The sequence below is a fragment of the Musa acuminata genome, chromosome BXJ3-6 (assembly GCF_036884655.1).
Source record: "Musa acuminata AAA Group cultivar baxijiao chromosome BXJ3-6, Cavendish_Baxijiao_AAA, whole genome shotgun sequence".
Lineage (NCBI taxonomy): Eukaryota > Viridiplantae > Streptophyta > Magnoliopsida > Zingiberales > Musaceae > Musa > Musa acuminata.
Window position 1 is genome coordinate 6,581,031 of NC_088354.1, and position 22,964 is coordinate 6,603,994.

Sequence of the window (22,964 nt, forward strand, 5' to 3'; positions counted from 1 at the left end):
TGACCCACCTAGTGAGAGCCAAAAAGGACGACGACATTAATACATGAGCATCTGGTTCTTCTTCTGTTTTCATCTCCTTCTCCGTTCTCTCTTTCCCTTCCCCCCCACCCCACCCCCCGCCCGCGGCGAATCCAGTGACATTCCCTCGCCAAGGCCGTTTAAAGCCCACAAAAGATTAGCATCTCTGCAATCTTTGCACCTTAAGGTTTCTGCTCGTCTTCAGCTCCATCTCTCTCGCTGCAAAATTCAATTTTTAAGCAGAAAGGAGAGACTTTTCCCCTTCATCTCCATCTCTGACAGCCCAAATTCCCAACTTTTCATCACTTTCTCTTCTTTTCTTGTACTTACCAACCTTCTTTCCATCATTGAATCCCCAGGTTTCCCCGAAGCTGCCCCAGGCACTGGTGGTGGGCTCGGCTGTCCAAGAGAGCATAGACCGGCAGGTGGTGATGGCCTCCCAACCTAACGTGGATGCCCAACTGCAAGCCACAGTAGAGAAGGGGGAGCAAAGGCGGCACCTTGCGCCGAAGCGGAGCTCCAACAAGGACCGCCACACCAAGGTTGAGGGCCGCGGTCGCCGGGTCCGTATGCCCGCCCTATGCGCTGCGCGCATCTTCCAGCTCACCCGCGAGCTCGGGCACAAGACCGACGGCGAGACCATCCAGTGGCTTCTCCAACAGGCGGAGCCCTCCATCATCGCCGCCACGGGCTCCGGATCCATCCCGGCCTTGGTCCTCACGTCGTCCTCTGCCGGCGCCAGCTCTACCCCGACTGCTTCCGCCACGGCCTCGGTCGGCCTGCACCACTACAACCTCCAAGAATTAGGGCAGAGCAGAGCTAATTGGGCGACGCCCGGCAGTCATCTTGGGCGATCCCACCCGGAATTTTGGATGACGCCGGTCGACGGGTCCAATGCTAGTTTCCTACAATCAGCAACGGCGGCAGTGCCTCTGGTGTCGAATATGCCGAGATTTGGGTTTAGCGGGCTGGAATTGCCCACTAGTGGCATCAACCCGATGACCTTCGTGCCACTGCTAGGCGGCCAGCGGCAGCCGATGCCGGGACTAGAGATCTCAGTTTCGCAACATGGGCAAGTTGGGATTTTTAAGCCTCAGCCACTGAGTCAATTCTATCAGCATATAGCGCAGGGCAGCGGGAACAACGCCGGGAGTTATCAGTTGCAGCAGCAAGAACAAGAACAACAACAGTCTCTCACCTCTGATGAAAATTCAGAGGGATCGACGCAATAGGAAACATTGGAATTTGATGAGTTCGATTTATACACTCGAAGGGAAGGCTGTCACCATCTTGAAACAAAGAGAGCTACAGTGGCTCCTATCCTCGACCTCCTCTTTGCTGTACTTCTTCTTCATGTCGTCGCAGCTAGTATCCTTGGTCTCTCGATCATTCAGGTGCAGCAGACCGGTACCGGGCAGAAGGCTGGCTATGATCCCTTGGTGAAGGTGGACAACCTGTGTCGCTGCACCATTCCGACTCCATGTTGATTGAGCCAATCTGTTTCTACGAGATCACTGTCGAGTTCCGGCGTGCATGGCACAGAGCCTTGAAGAGTATGTCTCCTGCAACTGAGTCACTGGTGATAGAACCAGAACGGCTTACAAGTGTGCAGGGTAAGAGCAGCTCGATCTAATTTGGATAATTGGGACTGTATTGAAGTGCATGGCCGGATGGGAGAATTATGTTTCTGAGAATAGTATGCCTGAAGGATTCTGAGAGTCTCCTTCCAAGCTTTTGATTAGAGTTTTCATTTATAAGCAGAACATGTCGTTGACTTCTCTTCAAGTACATGAACACAGACAGGCTCTCCTAATCTGTCATTTTAAACATCGTGGATGACTTATATTTTGTCGATATCTATGAAAGATTTGAATTAGGCAATTAGCAGTAGATAAGCGGATCTAATAATAGATGTTAAGGATATTTGTATGGTAATAAAAGTTAAGGGGCAAATTCGTTATTTCGAAATTTTACGAGGGATAGATACGTAAAATTAAAGGAAATTTCCAAGCCTTTTAATTAATGGGATCAAACCTTCTCCGTCTGATCTTCATCGAACGGACGAAGATGCATCGAAGCCCACCGTCGGTGTATCATCGCCATCTATATATAGCAGTTCCTCTGATCTCCCCCGACAAATAATACCAAATCAACATCGACTCCTCTTATCTCTTCATCCCTAAGAGCGAGAGCGAGGGAGAGATATGGCGGGCCTCGCAGGCGTTGGGCTCTCGTGGAGGTCATCGACCCCGTCTCTCGTCCCGCTGACGTCCACGAAGCCGTCGTGCGCGGGTCGCCGCGTTTCCATCGCCGTGCGGAACGCCATCTCCGTCGAGGGGAAGAGCTACACGCTCCAGAAATCCGAGGAGATCTTTAACGCCGCCAAGGTCCTCTCTTTACTCCCCTGTCCGTTTAAAAACGGGGATTTTAGATCTCCCCATGTTCCCTTTCTCCTCTTTGACTTCAGCCACGATTTTGCTGAAATAGAACGCGTTTACCTTAAGATATTGATTCCACTTTTTGTATTGCCACTCCCCAAGTTCAATTCGTACATTGATTTATGATTAGATGAGCTTTTGGCCATTTTTTGACCACGAATTAGTGGATTTGAAGAATATGATTAAATGGACTCTGGGTGTCATTGCTGTGGCGACTTAACTGATTTCGTCCTGAGGATTTTATACTTCAGTTGAGTGAGATATTGGTTTTTGCAATTTATATTCTGACGGCAATTTCTGAAAGCCATAATTCATTATGATGGCTTGATGTAAAATCACTTGGACACACTGTCCCCATGCTAGGCTCTTAGTTCTCCAGATTACTTCATGAAGCATGAGTAAATGCTTAGGAAATTCAAGGCACTTGCAGGTTAAGAGTTCATAGCTTTATTTTTGTCACGATTGCTCATGATTTTAATTGGATATTTACCTGAGGCCTTAGTATGAAATATATGATAACTAGAGTTTTGTTATATACATAGTTGAAACCTTACTCCACCGACAGCCTTAACAACTAAGGAGTGTTCTCTTAGACTCTAGGGATATCTATATATTAGTTGTTTCAGCTTACTTAAATTAGTATGAAGTTCTCAATGATAACAAAATTGGTTGAATTTTGATACCAGAATATCACATACCATAAGAGACTTTTTGCTTGTTTTAATTTGAAGTACCTGATCATTATGTACTGTCACATATGATATTCTTCCTAAATTATAGCATAATGTTACTCCACTGCTTAGTTATAAGTAAGCTCATGCCATTTCTTGAACAACAAAACTATACAACATGTTTAGGGTTTTTTTTTCCAAACCAAAACAGGTTCTGGTCCTTATCTAGATCATTTATATAAACAAGATTACTTTGAATACGAGAGAGAGAGAGAGAGAGAGAGAGAGTGAGAGATGCCACTTTGATATCATCATACCTTATAGAAACAAAGGCCTTCTGATATTAACTACAATTGGATGGTAATGATCTGGAATTTATTATGATGTGTACTAATTTACCATAAGTGATCTTGTAGCAATCTTGTGTAGCTGTTGTCCTGGTTTAGAGAAAATATGTGTTTGTAATCCTGTTCTTTATGTCTGTAATTACATGAAGCACTTATTCATCAGTATAGTCCCCATACTCGGTCCTTGTATAACTTTGAGTAGGATATGAACTAATTTTGTAATAATATTATTTGATCTCTTTGTGTCATGTTCTTGTTTTTAAGGTATTATGCCTTATTTGAATTTCTTTCCTCTATTTTTTTGCAACAAGGCTTAAAACACATTTTAATAGCTTAATGTTAGCCAAATGGTTAGAAGGATCACTGTTCGAGAGAAAATTTTATATTATTCTTAAGAAACTACATCAATCTTTTGTCAAGTTGAGTCAGCAATTGCAGACATACTACTGTATGATTTTCAATTTTGATGACATACTTTTACTGCATGTACCAATCTATTAAAGGATGGTGGGAAAATTGTTGTGGTTTTTTTATTATCTTTTTATAGTCTAGAAATAGTGTTGTGTATGTGCTCCTCTGCTTAGACAGAATTGGATCTGCAATGAAGCTTTTCTTTGGCAAATATAAGTTAAAAGTGTTTAATACGTAATCATAGGGAGTTGTTGATGTTCCTTTTCATCACTGATATGCTGACAAACTGACAATATTATTTGCTTACAATAGGAAATGTTTTATTTCTTAAAGCTCCAGACAAGAATTTCTGTTGGTTTTGCAGTTAACTGATGAAAGGTTTTCTTTTTTCTGTCAAGGAATTGATGCCTGGAGGTGTAAATTCTCCTGTTCGAGCCTTCAAATCAGTTGGTGGTCAGCCAATAGTTTTTGATTCTGTTAAAGGTTCTCACATGTGGGATGTTGATGGTAACGAATACATTGACTATGTTGGTTCATGGGGTCCTGCTATCATTGGGCATGCTGATGAGAAGGTACCTCTTTCGTTCACTATACTTCTCAATAACTTTTGGACCTCCAAATTTCATGCCCTTCCAAAATAGTATCTGCAGAATGACAGGGCTCTTGTACATGCTTTTCATGTCTTACTAGAAGCTATAGTCATCCCAACCCAATTTTTAATAACCTACATAACATGATCGATTCTTACAAAGGCAGCATGTTTCAGATGAGGAAATGAGCAAATATCAACAGCATATTATCATATAATGCACATTTAAACTATGTTGATCCTAAAAGCATCGTATGTTCTTATGATTCTTTCTTTTCAGGTGAATGCTGCCTTGATTGAGGCCCTGAAAAAAGGCACAAGCTTTGGTGCTCCCTGTGTGTTAGAGAATGTATTGGCGGAGATGGTCATCTCAGCAGTGCCGAGTATTGAAATGGTTCGCTTTGTAAATTCAGGTACAGAAGCTTGCATGGGTGTTCTCCGCCTTGCACGTGCATTTACTGGCCGACCAAAGATCATCAAGTTTGAAGGCTGTTATCATGGGCATGCTGATCCATACCTTGTCAAGGCTGGCAGTGGGGTTGCCACTCTTGGCCTTCCTGACTCCCCGGGCGTTCCAAAGGGAGCCACCATAGATACTCTAACCTCACCTTACAATGATCTTGAAACCATAAAGAGTCTATTTGACACCCATAAAGGTGAGATTGCTGCTGTTATCCTCGAACCAGTTGTTGGGAATGCTGGCTTCATCACACCAAAACCTGACTTCTTGAATGGCCTCCGTGAAATCACAAAGCAAGATGGTGCTCTCCTCATATTTGATGAGGTGATGACTGGGTTCCGTCTGGCTTATGGTGGGGCTCAAGAATATTTTGGCATTACACCTGATCTAACCACACTTGGAAAAGTCATTGGGGGTGGCCTTCCTGTTGGTGCTTATGGTGGTAGGAAAGACATCATGCAGATGGTTGCACCTGCAGGACCAATGTACCAGGCAGGCACCCTCAGCGGGAATCCATTGGCAATGACTGCTGGCATTCACACTCTTAGAAGGTTGATGGAGCCCGGGTCTTATGATTACCTAGAGAAAATCTCCTCTGATCTTGTTAATGGTATTTTGGATGCTGGAAAGAGAGCCGGTCATGAGATGTGTGGTGGGTCTATCCGTGGAATGTTTGGATTCTTTTTTACAGAGGGACCGGTTTACAATTTCCAGGATGCAAAAATGAGTGACACTGCAAAATTTGCAAGGTTTTATAGGGGAATGTTGGAGGAAGGTGTGTATCTAGCTCCCTCACAGTTCGAGGCGGGATTCACAAGCTTGGCACATACATCTAAAGATATCGACCAAACAGTCGAGGCTGCTGAGAGGGTTTTTCGAAGGATTTAAAACAAAAACTGATCTATCTGTTAGTTGCTAGAATTGCTTGCTTCCATTGGGTCATCTTCTTTAACATGTTTGTAGTCAGAGTTAAATGCATTTGTTGTTGTGGAGTCTGGTCACATGAGACTGCACTTGTTTCGAGTTCTGATCCTTTTCCTTCTCGGGTTGAATTTTGTAATATTTATAATGATTCAGTATCTTCATGATTTCTGGGTGAAATGTTAAAAGCCAGTGAATGGTACTCCAAGTTAAGCCACTACAGGGCACCACCAAATCCTTGCACAGCCACCCAAAAGCTGGGGTCCACTCACCATAAGCCTCACCCTTGTGCAGTAAACACTCCAAACCCTAACCCTAAAAGGATGAAAGAGAAGGACAATGGTAGATGAGCCGGCATCTGCAGCTCATTTGCATCAGCCTCATAAATTTGCAACAAACAATTTTGAAGTCTGATAACCAAAAGAGATGGGAGAGAAGAAAAGGTTTCTGTTTTGCGTCTTAAATAAGTGTAGCTACCATCCAAACCTCATTCACTGCAAATAATAATAATAATAATAATAATTCATTGACAAAGCCTTTTGCCTAATATTGCTCATGCAAAACATCATTACTGCAGAGAACACACTTTCCTTACTGTGATGTAGGATGAAAGGGATAATCAACCAATGAGCTTAGTATGATATATGACACTCAAACCACCACCACCACCATGGGAGCCTCCTCCTCCTCCTCCTCCTCCGCCTCATGAGAGCAGCATGTGCTATCAGACATCAACATGGTTCACCTCATTCTCCTCATGAGGAGCTGCCATGCCTTCCACCTTTTCCTCACCAGTATCCGCCTCCTTCCGGTCTCCATTCTCTGCTTTCTCTTCATCGTTCACCTCTGGCGTCTTCCAATCGATCGGATATACCTCCACGCCGAGCATCGAGATCGATATGATGTGCTCCGGCAGCCTGGGCTCGACAGCGGTGGGCTTCATGCACTTGAAAGCTAGGTAGAGTCCCATTTGCAGGAGCCCAAACGCGAATCCCAGAACGTTCGGTAGCTAATCAAGCAAGAAGCATATAAAGGAGATCAGAGAGTTTGTACTGTGCTCGATAGAATCGAGATGCTTTGGTAATTTACCGCAACGAATTTGTCCTTGGTTAAACAACCATATGCGAACCAGACGATTGAGCTCAATGTGAGGAAGAATGACAACATGAAGGGCATGAACTCCACGCTCTTCGTTCGTATCACAAGCCTCTGAGCAACAAATGAATGCATCCTTAGACTCTCTCTCTCTCTCTCTCACTTGAAAAGCTTAACCATGCATCTGAAGATTCTATACTTACGATGATACTTAGGGGAGCCACAAAGACGCTCACGGAGAAGCACATGCAGATCCATCCGAGAACACGAACTCTTTTGAGGCCGTCCGGCAGCAGGAGAGTCAACAGAAGAATGGATCCGAACATGCCGACGTTCAAAACCAGAACCAGTTTTGCAGTAAGTATCTTGCGATCCAAACAAAGGAAGATCAAGCATTAGGGCAAATGGTTAATGAGAGTTGAAGATGATAGAGCCTCGTTTCGTGTACCTTTGCCAACTTCGGCGCATACGTGAAGTATAATACTACGTATACGGACTCGATGACACACCCAAATGAGTTGATGGTGATAAGAAGGAAAGCATCGGTCTTGAGGAATGCATACAAGACCCATAACATGGCACTGAAGAGAGCCACCACATAAGGCACTGACTGAAACCCTTCGGTAGATTTCCTTCTGTACACTCTGTAGAACGTTGGCCTGCCATTATGAGTTGGTAGATCAGCGGAAATCTTGCGAAAGGCAAGAAGATGAGACAGAGAAAGGAAAACACTGAGAGGATCCTTACAGCGGAGCAAGATACACCATGAATGAGATGATGTTACCTGTTGATCCAAAACAAGATGAGAAAAAGCTGGATTAGAAATCTCATCATAACCCATCAAACGTGAAATATCGAGGGAGGAATAAGCTACAAGATGAAGTGCTCCGATATCATTAGCTCGACCAAACATGAAGAAAGCAGCAAGTACAAAACCTAAGACAGAAAAGGAAAGAGAAAGCCATGGAAGAGGGTGAAAGTGAGGTCTCAGCGTCGATACCCAGGATGCCAAAGGTGAATGCCCAAGGGTGGTCCAAGGAGAGCCCCGCCATCTCTTTCTTCCTCCTCTTTCAAGAATAATACGAGTCGATCACTCAACGGAAGGAACAAATCAAGCAAGCAAGCTTTGTCCTCCACCCAAGCACTCTTCCTCCTCCAAGCGCTCGTGACGGATCACGAGGAGGCTCCCTGACCTCCTCCGAGGTCATGCGGCAGTGGTGATGGCACGAGTAGATGTGAGTTCGGAGCCCATTTTATAGGAGAGGAGGGAGGAGCGATCGGTGAGCACATCTTCATTTGGTTAACATGAGGGTTCGATGGCTTACTCCACAATCCACTCGGAGAGAGAGAGAGAGAGAGAGAGAGAGAGAGAGAGAGAGAGAGAGAGAGAGAGAGAGAGAGAGAGAGAGAGAGAGATCCAAATCGACGCACCAAACACACAAATCAAAATCGAGGCTCAGGCGGCTTCATGTTGGAGCTTGCACTTACGTTACACTCGATGAGTGTCCTTTTCATGTGATTCCATGCACACCGCCCTTCGCAGTTATCAGTTCATCGGCACCCATCCCTCCTTCCCTTGGCATGCACACACACACACACACCAAAAGGACCGGACTTCTCTCCATGAATTCAGAACTCCGCCACCTTTGCTTCCCCCAATTTTCCTCTCTTTCTGATTCTTGGACATTCTAATTTTCTTTTTCCAGTCAATTAGTAGCATTTTTAGAACCCCATTGTTCGACATATACGCTCCCAAAAATTCATATTCGCCTCTGTAGGTGCCTATCCATATGTGTATCATCCCAAGGAGCACACGTAAACATTCCATCGCAATACATCTACAGTGTTGATTTTTTTCACCTCGTTGATTCGTAAACAGTGTTGATTTCGTTTGCGAATGCGTATGCGTCGTTTTGTTTCTGGTGGAGTTCCCTGCGGCTATGCCGTTCGCATACGCGAATGGCTTTCTTGCTTTCCAAGCGTTACTCTGAGACGTCACAAAAGGCAAGCGGGAGACATAAGCAAACACTTGTTTCCTTTTGCTCTCTCTCTCTCTCTCTCTCTCTCTGCTGCTGCATCGGTTTGCTGAACCTGAAAGCTAGCGAAAAATATGGAACTTAGAAGACCAGCTTGGTTTAGTTCATAGGCTTATCTATAGCTTCAGAGGTGGAGATCTTTTGGCATGCACATTGCGTTAAGCTGATACCAAGCTTTGTGATCCTTCATTTTTGGTGAAAACTACATGGTCAATTCTCTAAAATTATCTCTCTCTCTTCTTCTTTAGAAAAGTGTTTTCGTTTTCATAATTCTCGAATAATGTCATCATTCTTAGCTAATACCTCCAATACCTTCAATTATCTCTTTTCTTACTAATCGATCCGTAGGATGAACTGATTTAATTATAATATTTTGATACGATATTTTTTATAATACCAAAAAAACACGGCCGATATACAAAAGAAAAGTAAATGCAAAGAGTTTTTTTTTTCGATGATTCACCCATGCATTTGAGTAAAAAGAAAATATTAGAAAGAAAATTCAGCACACTTTTCTGTGATAAGCATCTCAATGCGATCATGGCCCATTAAACCTTATCCTTGTTGTGTGTCCAATTCCAATCCCAATCCTTTTGCCATGTTAGTGTTATCCTAGCGCCATGAAGGAACTCTGTTGGCTTATCATTGGCTGCCCATCAACAGATGCTTCCATGATTACACACTCTGTTCGGCCATAAACAATTACTGCTTGTCTTCTACTTCAACAACTCTCTGTGATCGATCGTCTTCACATCAGAAGATGCAATTCCATTCGATTATCGCTTTATATATCGATCCTTGTGGGATTTGCAGCAGAAGTTTCAGTAGCCACTAATACCAAACACGCTTAGTGCAGACATCTTCCTCTGTTTCCCTTCTCGTCCGCTGGGGACGTGCCGACCAGTTCAAGTAATCCGGTTTTGCTATTATAGCTTCTTCAACCTCTATGGTTTCCTTGTTCTTCGATAAGATGAACAACTAACTGATTCAAAGAACATTTGCAGCTTTTTATCTTGCTACATTCAGAAGGGTAGCATTCTATCTCTGACTCGAAACAGGGTGGACAGCTGCCAACCACTGCAATGAATCATTCGATCAGCTTCGATCCATGGCGGGAAAACTTGCATTTGTGTGTGCAGTTTTGGTACTATAAAAGCATGCGATTAGGTGGTACAACCTCAACAAGAATGGAGGACAATTAAGAACATCCAGTACATGTCCTTCTGACATCAACCAGAAGCTGAACGTTCCAAATCTCAAATAGATACATACATATATCAGAGTGATACAGACAAGCCTTAGATAGCTTAATTTACCTGTACTTTTGCCTAACTCAGTATACTAACTGCTCGAGTGGTCTTCTTTTGTTGATCCCATTCTCCCATTCTGATCTACGCTTGAATACTAACTCTGGGGTCTTGAGACTTTTGTTTTTCCATGTAAATCTCTACAAAGCCAATTAGCACAGCTCCAGAGAAGAAAAGACTTGTGACTCAGGCCAGAATGAAAGAGAAATATATATATATGTGATGGAATACTTAGGACTAGGGTTTGAGACCATTAGTTTCTTCACAATGAAGTAAAAAAATGCAAGAGGTGTTATAAATCATTAAGCCAGATTTTTGTTATCCAAATTAGGGGTTGATTCGGATACAAATGATGTCTTTTTTTGGATTGACTCCAAATTGTACTGAGCCCTACGAAACAACTTTGGGTTATTCTTGATAATACTTTTATGATACTTAAGTTAGTCGTTGATTCTCAAGATTTGATTAGCTTTCTAATAGTTACGAACATTTTATAATAGACTCTAAATATTGTTATCTTCGCATGAGTTATAAAGAAGGTGATATGCTTTTTTCAGACTTAATTACAGTGTATTGAATCCGAGACATAATAAATGTTTTTTTTTTAGTCATATGTTGTTAATCATGTGGTACTGAGGTGTCTATCATTTGATGGTAAGGTGATAATCGCTTAGCACCAAGTGTCGATCACGTCATTATTTTCATATTAAAAACTAAGATTAGTTCTTAACATATCATACAAAATAAAATTAAAATAACAATATAAGAAAAAGAAAAAAAAGGGAAGGGTTGTGCAACATATGGAGTCCACTATACACTATAGACTAAGCAAAGTAAACAAACTTGTCATTCAGAATATGCATCAAATATGAGATCCAATTATAAACATAAAAAAAAAATAATTTATGCTGATGATAGGGCCACATGATGTAATGGGTCGGCCCAATTTGCAGTAGCGGTCCACCAACATGCCAACGGTTAAACCGTTCATATGACGTCTCAATCTCCAACTGCCGCCCGTATTACCACAGTGTAGTTACAGCCTGTGTTACCGTTTCTGAAACCGTTTCCCGACCGAAACACACCTGCGGAAGAAAAATCCCACCTTTGTCCTCTCCGCAAATCCCTCCCCTCCTCCATTCAAATCCCTCCCCAATCCAATCTCCCATCACCTCTTCACCCCTCTCTCTCTCTCTCTTTCTCTTTCTCTCTTTCACATCTGATCGCCCTCGCTTCTCTCCCCCTCTCTGCCCACCCTCCTCGATGGGCTGCACCCAATCCCGGCTCGAACCGGACGAGGAGGTCCGCTCCAATCTCCAGCCGCGGGCCCCCGGCCGCCGCCGTATCCAGGACATCCGCCTACGCCGGAGGCCGCGGGACCGCAAGGGTAGCTTGATCTCCTCCGCCGAGGTCCTCCCGGAGAGCTCCGAGGCAGCGGACGACTTGCCCATGCCGGCGCGGGGAACCACCGCTGGTCATCCTACCTCCAGCGCCCCACTGCCATCGTCCGCGGAGGGCAAGAAGAAGGCCGGATTAGGGCCGCGGCTTGGAGAGGGAGGGAAAGGGAAAGACGGTGCGAAGGTTGATGAAGGGGAAGAGGCGCCGGGATCACCGAGCTTTAGGTTTTATTTCGATGAACCGTTGATCGACCAAGACTCGGCCGTGACCGCAGGCGAGGGGATAGACCAAGGTATTGTCTTCCTCAATCTCTCTCTTTCTCTCTCTCCTTTTTCTTTGCGTTATAAATAGGAGATCAAATATGGATTAGAAGTCATAAATATTACATCTTTGTTTGGTTGAACTTTATAACGATGATTCTTTAAGATCAAGAATAGTGAGAAACTTCTGCATTGTCTTTTTTTGTTGATGTCTTGGATACATTTATATATAATGCATAATTATCTGGAAATATAATGGATCTTTCTATAAAGAGCTTCATGGGGAATGCATTTCCATGATATTGGACTCGAAAAATGTGAGAATTTGATTACATGGTTAATTCTGTCTTATCATTTGCAAAAAAAGGCATTGTAAAACTACCGAGGTGGATTGCACAGTGGCTTTTCTCTGTTTTCACATGTTTCCATAAGCTATTTTATGATTTTTCTTTTTTTATTTTTGGTGTTTCTTGAAGCTATTTTAATGTCACATTATGCTTGGATTTTCTTTTTCTCCAAGAACATTTAGGAACGACTGCTTGTCCATAACTAAGTCAACCACAAAATATGGCAGACGAGTAGTCTAATAGCTTCATTTCTTATTGGTTTATATAATTGCCTTTTGTGTGTGTGTCTCTCTTGAATGAATGAATGAATTCATTATGGTCCTTAGCAAGTTAGATGCATTATAAATTTCATGAATTTATGACTCCATATCATTACAGTAAGTTGCATTTTCTTTATGCTATAAAGATGCCTTATCTAACATATAGCCATGTCGATACCTAACTAGCAACTCTGGCTAGAACAGTGTCCTGTAAGAATTTCTTGATTTGAGATCATCTTTGAAATGATTGACAACTAGCTTCTATTAGTGATGTTTGTGAGTGACTCCCAAAAGTGATGCACATTTCTTTTTCTCTTTTGGCTTTTGGCTTCTCAAATTTCAAAAAGCAGGGAAGATTGATGAGAAGAAAGAAGATAGTTTGCAGCCAAGGGATGATGCCATCAAATCCTCGAGTATGAGCCAGGTATACTGCTAATTTTAATAGCAATGTCATCATGGACAAGTCCTCAAACTTCGTTCATGGAATGGAACAGTGCCTCAGTAGAAATTCTGTGAAATGTGTGAATCTCAGATGAACCTTTGAAAGCTTTTGATTTATTTAAAATGCTTGTTATTGGTGATTTTTGTTACATTTCTTTATCGTTCCGATCTCCAGTCATATCCTCTATTAGACTATGGTTTGAAGAAATAGATTTAGATGAGTTACTCTTTGGACCCTAAGAGCACATTTGCTTGCATCAACAGGAACCTGAGAGCAAATCATCCAAGAAGGACAAAGGAAACAGATTTAAGGCTTTGTCAAAGGGATCCAGTGTTGTATATAATCAGTTGATGAATCGATGAGTATGAAAGTCCATCTTGTGTAGGACAGTCTCTACCAAAGCAACACTTGTATATTGTGCCTTGTAACAAATGAAGTTCAGCACCTTGTTCTTATGACTTTGGATGTGTTGTCCAAGTTCCAGTATAATTAAATACCTAAATTGTTCAAGTGCTTGGGATCATGTTCAAAATAAATCTTTTACTTTTTCAAAGAAAATATGTTTCTAGTACGCATCGAAACCGATCAGAACTGGGCTGGGTTGGGTCAATGTGGGCCGATATGATCAAGCCCAGTCATACTATCTGTGATGGGCCATAATAGTGATGCACATCCATTCATTCTAGTCCACAAGCAGGTGAGGAGGGTATAATATCCATCACAATGATGCAAGCCTACATTATAAGAAGATACATAAACACAAAGCCAAAACATGAGCATCTAGATGAACTGTGTAACATATTAATCATATCTCTTTGTTTCAGCAGGGGGGCTCTACCAACATCCTCAGTGTAAATTGGACATGAACAGTGGAATGGTAAGAAGGGGAGTTTTACTGAGACAGCCACTTATTTGACAGATCCAAAAACTTCCAGTTCTTTTCCTCTAGTCCTATGTACTTTGCTACTCCTGTTGAGCTCCACCAGTCTCCTCAAAGCAAGTGAAGTGGCCAATTTTTGGGTCCCCTCTTTGCTTGTTCTTCTGGCAGCGCTTTTACCAGCATTCACAATGGCATCTGGTAATCCATTCAATGTATTGCGAGAATCTTCCATTGATTCAAAGATTGATGAAGCAAAGGATGCATCAAATGCTGTGAAAGATGATGGCCCCTTGTACGAGTCATTCAATGGGATCCCTACAGCTCCATCCTGGTGAGGTGGCGGGAACTTCTCGCTTTTGCTTGTGACGTTTATGCGAGTCATCAGCCTCATTCTCTGTTAATTAGCAAGAGAAAATGAATAGGGACTAGAGTCGATGGCTCAAAGATAGATCGATAAATGCATATGTAAATAGAGAGAAGAACTAATGACTGATTCCAGAATACGATGCTCAGATACATTTCTGAATCTCAACTCCAAATTATGATTCTTAGTCTCTTTTGGCCTATCAGCAAGTGGTAGAAATCGAAACCGTACTTAGGTTGTCTAAACTCCAGAATTTTCTTCAGGAACTTATTCCAAGAGTTCTAATTCCACAGAACTCTTTGTTCGTCGGCATGCTATGCTATTCATGATTTAACCGTAAATCGGGAACAAATTATTCAAAGATCCAACTCCCAAATTGATTCACAAATAAAAAGATATATGTAGAACAATCCTTTCATATGTTTTTTCCTGGTTCCATTATTAGTCATAGCTGCACTTTTCCTTCTTATATTTAATTGTTTGGGGAACCCTTCTTAGAAGAAGTCTTCATTCTGACTCCAAGTCTGCATTCAGGTTGTTCAAAATTAAAGGGAACAATCCATGAAGTCTATTTTCTCTGCTAAATATACAATCTGTACAGTTATCATTTTCTTGTGGAATTGGACATAGTCGTAACGTCAACGTCAACATTTTGATAATTTGATCTAGAAGATAGTTGACATTCTAACCTCTGCTTGATCTTTTCCACCCAGGTTTAATATAATTAAGAACCAAATGATGCAGATTCTATTTGATGATTGAGAAGTTATATGGAAAAGAACACAGAATGTATAGAGACATACTTCCAAGTTGACTTGCAGCTCTGCATTGGCTTCTGGAGCTGGGACTGCCCTTCTGCGGCGATTATGAGCACGGGGCTTTGTTGCTTCAGCATTGCCTTTCCTACCCGCAGCACTCGGCCTTCAGAGGAGAAAAAAGTAGAAATCAGGACTTGGCCATCAGATGGAGAACAGTTCATGGAGGTTTTGGTGAGAGGAGAAGAATTCACCTTCTGGCCTTCTCATCCCTTAGTTTTGCATCCATTTCTTTGCTTGGGGGATACTGAGGCAAGCTTGACGGCTCACATGCATAAGGCTCAGTGGCGAAGAACTGCATCAACAGAAAAGCTAATTGTTCATCCACAAACATGCCTAGCTAACACTCGTTACTCAGAAACCAGCAAGCCATTTTTATGAATCTCCATCAATGATTGTTTGATTTGCTAGGAATCCAAGAAAAATGGAAAATGGGTACTCACTTCGCTGTTCAAAGCAGCAGTAGCTGTGCCCCTGTCGGCTGGCTCAATCGAAAGGAGTGAGTCGATGAGAGAGAGGGAAGAAGGTGGAAAATCCTTGAAGGTTTCTCCGATGCAACGCTTGTAGTTTTGTTTTGGCTTAACAATGGTAGCATGCGGCAATTTTGACTTTTTCCAGTACTTTTCCGAAGGTGATCCACACAGCTTAAAGATTTTGTGCAGCTGCTCCACCTACACGAAGAAGACAATGGTTGTGGCATCTTAACTGAGGAACTTAAAGAGTAATACCATGGAGCTACCTCTGTTCTTCCAGGCAAGATGGGCTTCCCCAGTAACAACTCTGCCAGAATGCAGCCTGCACTCCACAGATCGACACCAACACCATAGTATGTGGCACCGAGCAGGAGTTCCGGAGCACGATACCACAAGGTGACCACTCGACTGGTCATGGGCACTCTTCTGTCAGGATCGAAGGTGGAAGCAAGTCCAAAGTCAGCTATCTTGAGTGTCCCTTCGTTGTCCAGAAGCAGATTTGAGCCCTTGATGTCGCGGTGCAGAACTCCTCGGCTGTGGCAATGCTCGAGACCGGAGAGTAATTGCTTCATGTAGCATTTCACCTGCGGTAAATCACAGGAGATCAAGATGTCTGTAACATGGTGTCTCTGTACGTTACAGGAGGGAAAAGGGTATGGTAATAGAACAGTGAGATGGTTGAACAGAGCTTAGCGGAAAGAAACAGAGCCCTTTAATTCCGAATGAATGGAAAAGGAAGCAACTTTGTGGTCTAAGAAAAGGGGTAAAGGAGACTCCCGATGGTGACCTGGGGCTCCGTAAAGTGGACGCCGGGGGCAGCGGCGAGGCCGGCGAGGTCGTGCTCCATGTACTCGAAGATGAGGTAGAGGGCGGAGGAGACGCGGGAAATGGCGAGGCCTTCTAGCCGGATGACGTTGGGGTGGTCGAGCCGGCGGAGCACCGTTATCTCCCTCGCCATGAACCGCACGCTCTCCGGCTCCACCGCGTCGAACCGCACCTTCTTCAGCGCCACCACCCGGCCGGTCTCCACGTCCCGCGCCTTGTACACGTTGCTATACGTCCCCGACCCGATCTGAAACCCCGCGCCAACACCGAGGTCGAAGCTTTCCTCAACACAACGCGCCAAAGGTTCGATCTTTACAACGGGGAAGGGAGGAGGAACCGTACCTTGGCGAGCTTCTGGAAGCAGTCAGCTCGGCGGGGCGTCCATCCACGGATGGCGTCGCCAGCGACTGCGACGAGCCAGGCGGGCCAGCCGGAGGCGTCGGAAGGGGGGGCAGAGGGGATGCGGGGGCGGTCATGGGGCGGCGGAGGGCGCTCTTTCTCGGCGGCGACGGCGGGGGCCTGGCGCTTGCTGACGACGCAGCCCATGGGTGACCACTTACATGGAGGATGACGGGAAGTAGTTCTCTGGTATCACAGAGCTGAGGCGTGGGCACTACACCACCGGTGGCCGAAGAGAGAGATAGAGAGAGAGACGGCAGCCGGCTTACAGGGAACCAAAACGAAGAATATTGCGGGATTGACACTGGCCGAAGCCAAAATAAAAGCGATAAGGCTTTTTAGGATATCTGCTACATGAAAGAGAAGAACGCAGGTTGTGGAATCAGTCAAGTCATAGTTTTAGACCGAAAAAAACACCCAATAAAAGAAGAAGAAGAAGAAGAAGAAGAGTCAAAAGTCAATTTCAAGGATGGAAACAAAATTCAAGTAAACACCAAAAGATTATTTCCTTTATTCCTTTGATTTCCCTTCAAATACCACAACGTACATGCTACTGCATGAATACCACTGGAGTCGAGGCAAGGGTAGATTCGTAGATCTATTGTAGAGCAGGGATAATTAGTCGACGCCTTTTCATACTGCAAAAACACTGTTACCGCGGACGGGAATGAAGTCAACGGCACCGAGATCGTGCACAACTCGGACGGGAGGAACGCTAGCTTACACTTCGTATCAGAGCCCGCCACGTGTCGAGCGCTTTAAATGCCCCCTGTCCATCGCATTCATTCCCCCACCCGCTTCCCCAACTGTCCCCCTTCCTCTTCTCCCCATCCCGTGTCTTGGCCCCCCCCAGCAAACAGCAAATCTCAACATTCTTATTTTAACGATATATATTTGCTATAAATATTGGGTTTAATTTTAAATCTTGCATGACATGAGCCCGAAGCTGCCTTTTTGTTGAAGATAGCTCTATCTTTGAATTCCATGATCGTATGGATGGGAAGGGTTTTTTCGAGAGAGAAGAATCCATGGAGATGCAAGTCGGTGGGACCAATGTGCCTCAACTTCAACTGCAAGCATGAATGCTGCCTTGGTATTCATCATCGGTGACATCCAATGCACTCATGCGTACCACAGAGTAGAGAGTAAATGAATGCAAGAAGAAATATCACGAGAAAATGACATCCCAAATGGCAGTGGTTTTGACACATAAGAAGAAATCCCAACTGGTTTGAGCTAAGCTTACAACCCAAGCTGCAGTCTTGTCCTATTGGTTGGTGCTGGTTCCATTCTTTTCTTCCTTTTTGAATACCTCTGTAGGCAGAGAGAGTCCTGTGGAGAAGGTGTTATCCTTGTATTTTGTACATTATCCTTTGATAAACTCAAGTCATAAATTTAGATTCATTTGTCTGTCTACAAATGGCTGTGGCTCAGAGCACTTGGTGGAGCAGGACACAGAAATATGCACCAGACAACAATTTGGAAAAGCTCATTCGATTGGAGCACAAGGCATGGGATTCACCATCTAAAAGTCAGCTCAATAATCAAAGTTCTGCAGTTCATAAGCCATGCAACAAAGCAATCGGTCAAGAGCTAATAGAAAGCATCATTTCTCGAGTCATCTGTACATGTATGTATTCTATGATATGATATGTCTGTGGTATTGAGAGTCCTTGTCATCAAATGTTCATATTTGAAGAGTTCTATTAAGATATCACAAAGAATCCCTTTCATGAGAGTTGAGCTGTCAATAGTCTCAGTAGAATGCTTCGCTTCTGCATAAACTAAACCCAGACATGGCATTTTGTGATGTTCTTCAGCTCATTGTTTCTTTCACAAGTAGTGTCAAAACAAGGTGGTGGAAAGCCAGTGATTTAGACCTTTAGATTTTAAATTTCATGTGGTTTACCTATATTTTTTCCTACTCATCTTTCTAACAATTGCAACTAGTTGCCATTGGTCAGATATAATATTAATGGAAAATCCTTTTTTAATTTCCTACTCTTAATCTCGGTAACTTTTAGAAGATTGTCCTAATGAGTATGCAATTTGTTGTTTCTGTAGAAACCAAGAAAAGCATGCAATCTGTTGGCTCTGTTTGTTGGATAGCTTCAAATGTTGATCAGCATGCTTACAAGGCATGCACAAACTAAGAATGGATATGTTCCTTTGTTTAAGCAGTACTCTTTGGGTGCTGATGGTTGAGATTGCTGTCTTATCGATGTGTATCCAAGGCTCTATTTCTATTCTATTTCAGACAACAAAGTTTGGCATGCCAAAGAAATGCTTGATTTCTGAAGTTTTTCCTGTCAATAATGGTATCTGGCAGCAAGTTTGTATTTGAATGCAATTATGGCTGTTCTTTGATTCCAGGTGTTTAGCTTTGCTAGTTGATACATTCACTTAGAACCACTTGCAAGCCCTGGATATTTGCTGTATGGCCTTTCAAACAATGAACAATGTGAGGGCTGGCAGATGCAGGGTTAAATCATGCCACATCATGGTGAAGCCATTAACATGGAAAGAAATGGCAATTTGATCAGTTGTGCATGCTAAAGGAGATTTCGAAACATCAATTTTGTCCAAGAAAGTGTTTTATATCATCAAGGATATAAAGAAGCTCTTGAAAGTTGCACCTTTACATGCCCTCTTCTTTGCCATCTTTTCCCCTCTCCTTTCTTCCTACTTGCTTTCTGGTGTTGACCAATGACAACAAGATCCAGTGACTCCTAATGCATTGAAGCAAGAGAGGATGGCCAATGTGGTTACCTTTCTGGTTAGTGGGTCCCACTTTCCCTCAAATAGGAGAATCTAGAGTCAAGGATAATTCAAAATTCTGCTGTCCTTGTGGTGACAACTGCTCTGCTGTAATGGGCACTGTGTTGGCTCTGTTCTTTCTGATAGCTTTCTTTCACCTCTTCCAAGGACCAACCTAGAGAACACAGTCCACTGCTCTTGAAAGCACCATTTCATTGCAAGCACATAGATGTTTTCAGTTTTCTAGGATTGAGCTCTGTCCTTGGCAACATTGTTATATTATTTAAGAGAAGGAGAACATTGTTGATCACAGTATCTCTATTGGGAGATGCTTTAGTGGTTAGTCCAGGGACAAGCTTCATGAAGGTGCTTTCCACCATTAGGGCCATTACCACTAGATTCTGCAGATTCACTTGCAACTTATTGGATTGTTTTTCCTCTTATATTATACTATAGTCATTATAAAGCAAAGTTACACCACAAACATTTCAACCTTTGGCATGAAAAGAAGTCAGCCTTAAAGAAGAACATGAGCAAATTTGATATTTCTTGAGCTGCACTGAATTCAAACTTAGCTGGAAATCTTCGCGTCCTGAGTAATTGTTGTAACTGCAGATCAGATGCAATTAAAACATCAAAGTTTTGCGGATGTATGTTTTCAGATTTAGCCAATTTTAGCTGTCAAAAGATATCATTTACCCCTTTTCTTGGATGTTCTGATTGTCCCAAACAGCTCATTATCTGAAACATTCCTATCAGAACATAATAAAAAAAGTCAGCTGGATATACCAAGCTCAGGATAACTGGCATATCTTACAATTTATGAGTGAGGGATTGCAGAATGTCTTACATTTCAGTCAGGTTGCCAGTGAGGACAAGATCAAGCACTTTTTTGGGTATTATTCCAGAGAGTCCATTTCCATTAAGCCTCCTGGAAAACCAATTCATTGTTTGAGTCAATCATAGATTCAGATAAAGGTCTGCCGAAACAATTAAAGGATTGCAAAGTCCTACGGGAATTATGAGAAAAATAATGAGTGTCAATCGATCATCTGAGCTCCCTGGTCAGGCAATGCCTTCGAAGAATAACATCTCCAAGCTGAGAGCTGCAAGCTTAGAACTAGCACTCCATGTTTTTCCTGATCCAGGGTCTTTGTTTGATCCAAACTAAAGACCAAATGCCAGTTAATGCTTGGCCTGCCTAAATTACCAATACCGAAAAATAGAAGGCCTTGTATGGCAATTTAGACATTTACTTGATCATGAAGAGTTTTTAGAATCAGATTTTGTCTTGATCATGTATCTTCTTTTGGTGGCACTACTAGTATAAATCGCTTTCTGTCACTTTTTATGGCTTGCTCTACAATTTGTCAGGATGAAGGAAAATGATCTAATCCCCAACCACTCAGGAGTTGATGTGTCATACATGCATCACATAAACATGAACTCTTGTCCGGTATTATTACCGTCTTAATTGAGGATGCTTTGTTGCCTTTTTTTTCTGCTAGTATATCATGTGTTGGGAAGAAAAGGGAAGAGAGATAAAGATAGTATTCCAAACGTACAGATACTTCAGAGACTTGATATTGGCAAGAGAAGAAGGGATTGGCCCACTCAATTGATTGTGGTACAAATCCAAGCTCACCAACTTTGTTAATTTCCCAAGTTGAGCTGGTATGGGCCCAGATATATTGTTTGCATATAACTCCCTGCAAGATCATCCTCTTTCATCAGCAAGCATTCTTGGTAAAGCCACTGATTCTTCAAATAAGTAATAAAGTTACTTCGAGGTAGGCTACAACATTCTCTTTATAGACAAAAGTTATTTGGATCAATCTTGAGGTTTTCTGCCAATCTCAGTATTTGGAGAGAAGTTTCTTACAGGTATTGAAGCTGTGTCAATCTTCCCAGCTCTGGAATAAGACCTCCAGAGAGTCCTGCATTACCCAAATCCCTGTCGATGAAGTAAACTTGCTATCAGATATAAAGCAATGAGATAAGAAATCTGGATTTCTTGGAAATAGAAATTATGAACAATTAGGGGATAGGAAGAAAAATTACACTCGTATGACAGAGTTTTCATTGTTGCAGGTGATGTGAAACCAGGTGCATGGATTGACAAGGGTTGGATCCCAGCTCTGGAGGACATTGTTAGGATCCTTCCATGCCTTCTTCTGAGAATAGAGGATATCACCTGTCCAAATACATGTATTATGCAAGACATGCTAATCCAACAAGAAAAAGAACAATTGAATTCTCTGAGGAATAAAATGGTCTGCAAACAAACTTAGATGATGATTGATTGCCAACTAAATTTAGCTTTCACTTCTTAATCGACAATCCTTTAGGCTTTCATAACAAAAGATTTGTATGCTTCACAAAATTCTGTGATAATAACAAACCATATTACTATCATGAAATCTTTGGTAAGTTTTCTCTCCACTGAATTGGTGAAAGCAGAAGTTTGATTGGACCTTTACACATGCTGAACTATGATTAAGTAGTACAGATTTGATATATAATTTGCGCATCATACCTTCTATGTTGCATTTCACCACTGTTGCACTTGCAAGTCCAAGCAAAAGAAGAGCTATATGCTGAATCTTCATGGTAGCAGATTAATTGATGTTGGGGTTCCAAGTTGCAGTATCAATTTCCTCCTCCTATCTTCTTTCTCCAGGAGGCACAGTGCATGAACGCAGTTTCTGCTCACTTCTATAGATCTTTTGGTCAAAGATCTTAGTTCAGACTTCTTCCTTCAGCCATTAGGTTGGTCCATATTCTTATGCTGAATGGAAGTTATGACTTCTTCCTTCAACCATCTGGAAGACGTTTATGGCATGCTATTGAACAGTAATCCCTTCTGTTCTAAATCCAATCCAGATACATGGCGATGAATCACTATCATGTGAAGTTAAGTCAAACACATGTGGTCATCACTGTTTAGCTGATCTGGTCAACATTAAAATGTTGCAACCAGAGAAATACATACAAGTCCTTTCTAAGAACACTGGGAACATCCAGTTGCTTATTAAACACCAATACCGGAGTTTCAACTTGGCTTTGATTAATTAATTTAGTAAAATAGCAAATGTAATGAGGCTGATCCTAGTTTTAAGCTACTACATGAATTAAATGAAGTGCCTTAATTTCTTTAGAAGATTTGGCAACCATAAAGAAAGTTCCCTGCCCAAAGAACTTATTGTCAACCTTTCTAGATCAAGGAGCATAATTTAATCATAAGTACTCATATGGCAGAAATTAATTACCCAAAACATGGAAGATATATTGACAATTAAAATTTTACGTGGTTCAGAAATTTCCCTTTCTTTTTCTTTTTACATGGTTCATACATGATATATGCATAGATTTGAGCTTGATTTAACAAACAGAGTTTTCAGAGGTGGAATGATCTTGTCTGTCACTTACGATCTGAAATGGAACTCTAATT

At 42.4% G+C, this 22,964-nt stretch overlaps 6 protein-coding genes across 8 annotated transcripts; 3 read left to right on the forward strand and 3 right to left on the reverse strand.

Moving 5' to 3' along the window:
• Positions 1–67: 67 nt before the first annotated feature.
• Positions 68–1,979, forward strand: LOC103987254 (transcription factor TCP20-like). Its single transcript, XM_009405500.3, has 2 exons — positions 68–205; positions 378–1,979. The coding sequence occupies exon 2, from the start codon at positions 450–452 to the stop codon at positions 1,248–1,250; it is 801 nt and encodes a 266-aa protein (XP_009403775.2). The 5' UTR covers positions 68–205; positions 378–449; the 3' UTR covers positions 1,251–1,979.
• A 168-nt stretch (positions 1,980–2,147) lies between these two features.
• On the forward strand, positions 2,148–6,035 carry LOC135640907 (glutamate-1-semialdehyde 2,1-aminomutase, chloroplastic-like). Its single transcript, XM_065155756.1, has 3 exons — positions 2,148–2,405; positions 4,284–4,457; positions 4,755–6,035. Exons 1-3 carry the CDS (start codon positions 2,223–2,225, stop codon positions 5,820–5,822), a joined length of 1,425 nt encoding a protein of 474 aa, XP_065011828.1. The 5' UTR covers positions 2,148–2,222; the 3' UTR covers positions 5,823–6,035.
• Positions 6,036–6,345: 310 nt separating this feature from the next.
• Positions 6,346–8,222, reverse strand: LOC103987256 (bidirectional sugar transporter SWEET14). Of its 3 annotated transcripts, none has more exons than XM_009405502.3 (6): positions 7,951–8,222; positions 7,698–7,734; positions 7,399–7,609; positions 7,154–7,315; positions 6,945–7,064; positions 6,346–6,864 (listed from the first exon to the last, which is right to left on the reverse strand). In XM_009405502.3, exons 1-6 carry the CDS (start codon positions 8,000–8,002, stop codon positions 6,580–6,582), a joined length of 867 nt encoding a protein of 288 aa, XP_009403777.2. In that variant the 5' UTR covers positions 8,003–8,222; the 3' UTR covers positions 6,346–6,579. The 3 variants fall into 3 exon arrangements, with proteins under 3 accessions (XP_009403777.2, XP_065009383.1, XP_065009382.1); XM_065153311.1 differs by lacking the exon at positions 7,951–8,222 and adding an exon at positions 7,825–7,929; XM_065153310.1 differs by lacking the exons at positions 7,698–7,734; positions 7,951–8,222 and adding an exon at positions 7,735–7,872.
• Positions 8,223–11,324: 3,102 nt separating this feature from the next.
• On the forward strand, positions 11,325–13,509 carry LOC108953140 (uncharacterized). Its single transcript, XM_018827539.2, has 3 exons — positions 11,325–11,983; positions 12,909–12,982; positions 13,264–13,509. The coding sequence occupies exons 1-3, from the start codon at positions 11,557–11,559 to the stop codon at positions 13,360–13,362; spliced, it is 600 nt and encodes a 199-aa protein (XP_018683084.2). The 5' UTR covers positions 11,325–11,556; the 3' UTR covers positions 13,363–13,509.
• A 264-nt stretch (positions 13,510–13,773) lies between these two features.
• On the reverse strand, positions 13,774–17,092 carry LOC135640541 (probable serine/threonine-protein kinase At1g54610). Its single transcript, XM_065155069.1, has 7 exons — positions 16,700–17,092; positions 16,320–16,604; positions 15,799–16,116; positions 15,503–15,730; positions 15,254–15,354; positions 15,048–15,165; positions 13,774–14,274 (listed from the first exon to the last, which is right to left on the reverse strand). Exons 1-7 carry the CDS (start codon positions 16,901–16,903, stop codon positions 13,909–13,911), a joined length of 1,620 nt encoding a protein of 539 aa, XP_065011141.1. The 5' UTR covers positions 16,904–17,092; the 3' UTR covers positions 13,774–13,908.
• Positions 17,093–19,775: 2,683 nt separating this feature from the next.
• LOC135639731 (disease resistance protein BAK6-like) lies at positions 19,776–22,290 on the reverse strand. The gene is made up of 7 exons (XM_065153607.1): positions 22,050–22,290; positions 21,575–21,707; positions 21,396–21,467; positions 21,079–21,222; positions 20,364–20,444; positions 20,213–20,265; positions 19,776–20,122 (listed from the first exon to the last, which is right to left on the reverse strand). Exons 1-7 carry the CDS (start codon positions 22,120–22,122, stop codon positions 20,085–20,087), a joined length of 594 nt encoding a protein of 197 aa, XP_065009679.1. The 5' UTR covers positions 22,123–22,290; the 3' UTR covers positions 19,776–20,084.
• Between the last annotated feature and the right edge of the window lie 674 nt (positions 22,291–22,964).